Genomic DNA, 7,221 nt, shown 5'->3' with positions numbered 1-7,221 from the left:
TCCTCCACCTCACCTGCGCGCGGCCCTGACCTAAACCCACCCGAGCACACCGCGCTCTGAAAGCGAGTTGTGCTGTGCTGTGCCATGCTGGGTGGGGGGACATTGGCCACGAGATGGCAGCATTCTCCCAACCGCCCGCACACTTACACCCTGCAACCGTAAACCCAGTTTAAAGACGAAAACCGACACCAGAGTGCTGGGTTCCCTTCCCATTTTCACTTTCGGGTGGCCCCTGCTCGCGTTCATTAAAGGAGCACTTTCTCTAAGCTCCTTGCGCCCTGAGCGCTGCGCGCCGACGCTCTCGCGAGATCGCCGCCGGAAGTGGGTGGCAACCGGGACGCCGCGGCTCGGTTTCCCGGAAGGTGAGCTTTTCTCCGGAGCTCTGCAGCCGCCTCACCCAGGGCGCTCGCCTCCGAGGAAGAGCTCGCCCCGCCTCGGCCTTTCCAGCCCAGATCGCTCGCTTTCGGCTGCCCCGACCGCACAGCTGCGCGGCCCGGCCTGCAGAGAGCCCGCCAGCCCCGACCCCGCCCTCCCTCCGCGCTGCAGTTAGGCCGCGCCCTGAGGCCCATTCCGCGGCGGCTCCGGCGGGTGATGCCAAATACAGCCATGAAGAAAAAGGTGCTGTTGATGGGGAAGAGCGGGTCGGGGAAGACCAGTATGCGGTCGATTATCTTTGCAAATTATATCGCCCGCGACACCCGGCGCCTGGGTGCCACCATTGATGTGGAGCACTCCCACGTCCGATTCCTGGGCAACCTGGTGCTCAACCTGTGGGACTGTGGCGGTCAGGACACCTTCATGGAAAATTACTTCACCAGCCAGCGAGACAACATCTTCCGTAACGTCGAGGTTTTGATTTACGTGTTTGACGTGGAGAGCCGCGAACTGGAAAAGGACATGCACTATTACCAGTCGTGTCTGGAGGCCATCCTCCAGAACTCCCCGGATGCCAAAATCTTCTGCCTGGTGCACAAAATGGATCTGGTTCAGGAGGATCAGCGTGACCTGATTTTTAAAGAGCGAGAGGAAGACCTGAGGCGTTTGTCTCGCCCACTGGAATGCGCTTGTTTTCGAACCTCCATCTGGGACGAAACGCTCTACAAAGCCTGGTCCAGTATTGTCTATCAGCTGATTCCCAATGTTCAGCAGCTGGAGATGAACCTCAGGAATTTTGCCCAAATTATCGAAGCCGACGAAGTCCTGCTGTTCGAGAGAGCTACGTTCTTGGTCATTTCCCATTACCAGTGCAAAGAGCAGCGTGATGTCCACCGGTTTGAGAAGATCAGCAACATCATTAAGCAGTTCAAGCTGAGCTGCAGTAAATTAGCCGCTTCTTTCCAGAGCATGGAAGTTCGGAATTCTAACTTCGCTGCTTTCATCGACATCTTCACATCAAACACGTACGTGATGGTGGTTATGTCGGATCCGTCCATCCCTTCTGCAGCTACTCTGATCAACATTCGCAATGCCAGGAAACACTTTGAGAAGCTGGAGAGAGTGGATGGTCCCAAGCACAGCCTCCTGATGCGTTGAATATTGCCAAATGCCCTTTCTGAAAATGCTGAATTGCCTTCCCCCCCCCGCATCTTTTTTTTTTTTAATATTCATAATGTCCTGTGCTTAAAAGTGGGCTTTGAAATGTGTGCTGCTTACTACTTCCATCTCTTTCTTCCCTACTCCCCCGTCTGTAACCCTTGGACGCTATTTACTCAGTTACCCAGTAGAGCTTCAAGATGGCCTTTCTGAAAAGTTGGTATGGTGTAACACTAAAGTAGGTGGTGTGCGTGCGTGCGTGTGTGTGTGTGTGTGTGCTGATTACCTGGTTATAATAGATAAACACATTAAAGCCTTTACAGTATCTTCCTGTATTCCTGACAAGACTGCAAAGATGGAATGTTACTATTTTATCAGCAAGGTATTAAAATGCATTTATAAATCCTTGGCTTCAATCATGAATAAACATTTGCTGTTAGCAATTTAAAATATGGTCGTATTTGAAATAATTTAAAGATTCTGACTGCCCACAAGTAATGCTTAACTGGTAAATCTTAATTTTTGTGATCTAGTCCCTATCACCTTAGCGAGAGTGAATAGCAGCTGTAAGCAGAGCAACTAAGAGGCTTAGACCACCTGAGTGGAGTTCATTTCTCCCTGCACTTGCTCGCTCTGTGAACTCAGCAAGGTACTTAATTTCATTCTGCTGTTTCCTCATTTGTGAAATGTGGGTAAGAGTAGCACTACTTACAGGATTGTTTTTAAAAAATAATCAAAACAACATGGAAAGCATCTAGAATGGTGCCCGACATACCCAGTACTATGTCAGCTATCAATACGACCACCTGAGCATCCTCCCCCTACCAACCCCACCCCTTAAATGACTACTCCCAAATTACTGAAGCCTAGCTAAATGTTTGAGCCCTTACTAAATACCAGGTACTCTTAAATATTTGATGTGTATTTTCTTATTTAATCCACAACCTGAGGTAGATTACTTTTATTTAATAGGTGAAAAAACTGATAGGACCTTATTAAGGTGATAGAGCTGAACCTAGGCAGACCTACCCCCTTTCCTGTCCATTACTCCCCACTATTTCCTCCATTGACAGAAAAGTTCATCCTAAAAATCTTAGCTTTTCAGGTGTACACTTCATATAATTCCCCTAATTTTACAGATTAAGGAAACTGCAGCCCAGAAGTGACTTCTCAAAGAACAGTGTTCGTTCACTTTGGGCAAATTCACTTCTCCATCTTTATCCATCTGGAAATTGGTGAATACTGAATCAGAGTCTTAGATTGCCAGTTCTTAGGGAAGGATTCTAAGGTTCCTAATTTAGATTGGCAGTATGGTATAGTGAAATCAGAAAACACTTAAAATGTCCTATTCCAACTGCCTTATGCTTTTAAATGAAATCTAAGTATTTTAGAGCCAAGAGACCTCTCTGATCCACTCTTCTCACCAGTCATTTTACAAAGGACACCTTACCTTTGAATACAGACAGAGGTAATAGAGCTTTAGCTTTTCCAAGGCCTTTGTAGCATCAGCTGTGGATGACAAAGTCCCTACCCATGAAGAGCAAGAAGCTATTCAGATCTAAGTTACCAACTCTAAATTCTTCTATGTAGGGCCTCTGGCAGTAAGTTAAAAGACTCCAGATGTTAAAAAACTTAAGGACAGATTTCCTTTTCAAAATCATTTTAAAATAACCACATTTAGTAAATCAAATTAAAATGGCAGTAACAAAATTCATTTACCTGAATCATTTAACCTCTCAAATTTCTGTTGATCAAATTACTGGCAGACCTTTATACATGCTCATTCTAGGATTTGCAGGGCATGGTTCTTTTTGATACTATATAGGAAATTCCAGAGCCAGGTGGTATAATATTGAATGTTTATTCAAGTCTATAGTAAATAGGACATATTTACAAATAGTCCCATAGAGGACTCACAAATATTTTAAATATAGCATGTGGATTGACTTGCACAGTGCCTAAGGAGAAAGCAACTATGGATCTGCAAGATAATGTGAAAGAATTTTACCTTTGTAAGTACTTTTACATTAAGGAAAATGTCCTTAAACATTTATTTTGTTTAATTTAGAATTCTAAGAGTAGGGAAAAAATAAGGTTTCCTTTATAAAGTTCTCAAGAATTCCTGTTTTTTTCCCTTAGATAAAACTGACTTCATAGATCATGGTAAAGAATGGTTTCAAAATACTTGTATTTTTTTCAGTTAAATTCCCCCAAAATGTTTTGTTGTTTTTTTTTTTTTTAGCCTCAAATACTCTTTAATCCACTTGGTAACATTTTTCACGTTAAATATTACATGCTTGTCCTCTTTAAACATTTAAAACAATTAGGACATTCTGTCATTCGTTACTAAAGTTTCAAGTTGACACACAAGTCAATTTACACCTTTATCTTACAAATAGTGAATAAAATGAGGTACATTCCGTATAATCTGCGATGAATGTAATGAGAAAAAGTACATTTACAGCTATGAAGTAGCCCTATACCGTTATTTTAATCCCATCACAAAAAAAGGCAAAACAATTCCATAGGTAAGTATTTGCTAAAAATGATCCATGGCCCTTGAGGATATTTATGTGTGAACACACACCTCCTACATCTCCAAAGGTATGTATGTCTGTATGTATATCCTCAGTATGACTGGAAAGATCACATACAACCATGAAAAAATATGATAAAAGCACTAAGTAAAAAATACTAAATGAATAAAAGATAAACTACAGATTTTAGAGAAGGGCTAAGTCAACGGAATGGAAGGGACAGATTAGGACTTCAAGGTGGAAGTGACATTTGGTCTGAGCCTTAAAGGACAGCTGTAATCGTGAATTAAGATTTCTAAAGAACCACGCTCATCAAAGCAGTTCAGTAAAAAAATGGTAAACAACAGTGGAAGCGGAATAGAGGAATCCACACAGGGGACATAATATGCCTTTAAATTTTAACTCTATTCTGGAATTAGCAATAAACCATTAATGGAATTTTAAACCAAGTGATCAAAATAGTCCCTTAAAGTCAAAAGGTAGCTATTCAAGCAATACTGGAGAGGAAAGAGCCTAAAGGCAGTTAGGTCATAATCACAAAGGTTTAGGAGAAAATGACAGATCAGAGATATTTTTGTTGATACTACTGGCATATAAAGGACAAGAAAGAATGCCAAAACTCCCAACCTATTCCAGGTATGACTCACTTAACAATGTGGTTTTTGTCAATCCATACTGTCCACAGACATTTTGATCTTTTGATTCTCAGTAATTATAAGGGCCTCCCACCCTTAATGGTGAACTTGGGCTTCCTTATCAATTAACTCCTAAAGCAGTACATATGTAATAATATACTTGCTTCTTGAAGATACCCCAGGGCTAAATGTGACTCTATATCCCCCAGGATGATTCTCAGTCTTTTTATTGAGCCTAAGAATTACCAGAGAAGCATATTTAAAATGTAGATTCTTAATCCCCATTTTAGACCTACAGAATCTACAGTTTTTAGGACGTATCCCAGATGATTCCTTGAGTCCACCTTAGACAAGTCATTTAAGTTCCCTAGCTGCAGTATCACTGTCTGTAAAATAGGTATAATCACAACTATCTGACAGCAGAGTTATGAAGTTAAATGAAACAATATGTATTAATGTCTAGGAATGGCCCTGGCACGTTTTGGTGCTAATAGCCCTACCTCCTCCCTAATATGTGAATTTTGGATTTACAGGGTAGTGGGTTTTCTTATGGCAGACTACAGGATAGTTTCCCAGATCTGATTTGTTCCCAGTCCCTGATTTGTTGTATTAACTAATAAAGGAATATAGCACCCTAAGAGAAACTGCTCTTCCTCTTTTTTTCCCACTGCAAATAAGGGAGTTGTATGTGCTTTTCTTCAGTCTTTTGTCACAAAAAGACTGGCCTTCAAACTGGGATCAAACAACTTAGTGAAAACCCAAAATGAATGAAGAGAGATGAACAATAAAATCCATCCACCTCCAGAACTCTCCCCTTCCAACTTCTCTCCTCTCCTTACCGGTTTCTTGACAAATGGACAAGGTTTTGATGGTTAAGAACTGGGGCTGGACAGAGGGGTACCGCAGGTGCCATCACCTTTCCAGTGCATGCTCATTGCTCCTGGTTCACAGGGCGATGGCATGTATACACCTGGATGGTAGAGACAAGCCATTTTCTCAGCCAGGGGTCACAGAGAGTGAGGCATGTTACTATACGAGAGGCCTCACCTCTGACTCCCATTCAGTCCACAAGGTCAATAGGAGGCCAACTCATGTGGCCATATGCTTTACCCTGGCCTTTTAGTTACTTCTAGAAGGTCCCGTGATATATTAAGGAAGGAAAATAGGGTCAAATCCTAGCTTCACCACTGACTTAACTGTGACACTGACCCAAATACCCCAAATTCAATTTTCTCAAGTTATTCTGAAGCTACTCATAGCCTGTGACATACTGATGGTTTTTGAAAAGGAAAGTAAAACCATAAAAATTAGCTGCTTTCCCTTAAAACCATGCCCCCCCAAATAAACCAACAACAGTAAACAGAGACTAATAAATTTTTAATTTACATTTTTTTCTGTTAAAATATAAAACTAGGGTTAAATTCTCAAAGTCTAAATTAGACTAAATATAAATCTGCTGTACAACCCATTGAATGGATTTATAGTTTGACAGTGTTCCTTAAAAGTGTCTAATCATCTTCCATCTTTTTCCTTTTTTCTAAATTCATTCTACCCCAGTCTTCACTTATCATCACATACACTTTATTCCATCGAACATTTTCCAGGACCAACCTACTACTTAAATAATCACTAAGCCTGTTTAGAGCTTTCCCAAACTTAAACTTTGCTCACCTTGACTACATATCCCAAGGTACTACTTCTCTCACTTTTTTTTGGTTAGTACTATAATGTTCCATAAAGAAACAATAAAAGTTACGTATTTCCCTAAAATGAAAGATCAGTATTCAATGGTTATTATGTTAACCAGTTAATAAAAGTATATCAAAAACCACTCGTTTGTTAATCAACTGAAATTATAATAAACTAACACTTTGCTATTTACTTAATGCTTACAAATTATTCGAGGAACCAAAATGGCTTCACAAAACTTGATGTCTGCTTCCCAAATACTTCACATTTTAACCCCAGATCCATACAAGGAGAAAATCCAAACATACTCTCTTTACCTAAAAACTAATGTTTGCTAAAAGGCATTATTTAGGATTTTTCAGACCTTGAAAGAGTTATACTTCCAACATGTATTTACATTATAAATTTGTTTTTATCCTGTGACACTGCTCGAAATATAAATACATCATAGTTAAATTAATTGGGCTTCTGCTTCATCTCCTCAAGTCTGACGGAAATTCATTTGTATCAAGGCTTAGTCAAGATTTCTTCTTCTGCAAAGGTGATTTTAAAAAAGAGAAAAGGATAATCAAACATTACAAAGAAAAAATTAAATAGGACAGATTCCAAATAGTAGCAAATTTCAATCTTATGTAAAACGTTCACATGTGAATAATTAACTATGATAAAAATTACCATTATTCTCACTGAGGTACCTTTTCTCCAGAGAGTATCAATACATCCCTCTTAGAATATTTTTCAATATACCAGTGTTTAATTATCATAGGCAAATCAGAATGATATATAATGAATCTATATCACCAGAGCCGTATTTGCTCTAACATGCT

General features: G+C 40.3%; 2 protein-coding genes across 2 annotated transcripts in view; one reads left to right on the top strand and one right to left on the bottom strand.

Moving 5' to 3' along the window:
- Window positions 1–327: 327 nt before the first annotated feature.
- On the top strand, window positions 328–1,983 carry RRAGA (Ras related GTP binding A). The gene has a single exon (XM_045780367.2). It carries the CDS (start codon window positions 592–594, stop codon window positions 1,531–1,533), a length of 942 nt encoding a protein of 313 aa, XP_045636323.1. The 5' UTR covers window positions 328–591; the 3' UTR covers window positions 1,534–1,983.
- Window positions 1,984–3,378: 1,395 nt separating this feature from the next.
- Window positions 3,379–7,221, bottom strand: part of HAUS6 (HAUS augmin like complex subunit 6) — a 40,870-nt gene continuing 37,027 nt past the window's right edge. The window contains 2 exon segments of the mRNA XM_087869618.1: window positions 3,379–6,907; window positions 6,909–6,927. Of these exon segments, the coding sequence (XP_087725744.1) occupies window positions 6,868–6,907; window positions 6,909–6,927 (59 nt within the window). The 3' untranslated portion in view covers window positions 3,379–6,867.

This window comes from Ursus americanus, chromosome 18, assembly GCF_024610735.1.
Source record: "Ursus americanus isolate L20-20 chromosome 18, mUrsAme1.1.p, whole genome shotgun sequence".
Taxonomy (NCBI): Eukaryota; Metazoa; Chordata; class Mammalia; order Carnivora; family Ursidae; genus Ursus; species Ursus americanus.
Note: the sequence above shows the minus strand (reverse complement) of the source record. Positions and strands in the feature narration are given on the sequence as shown.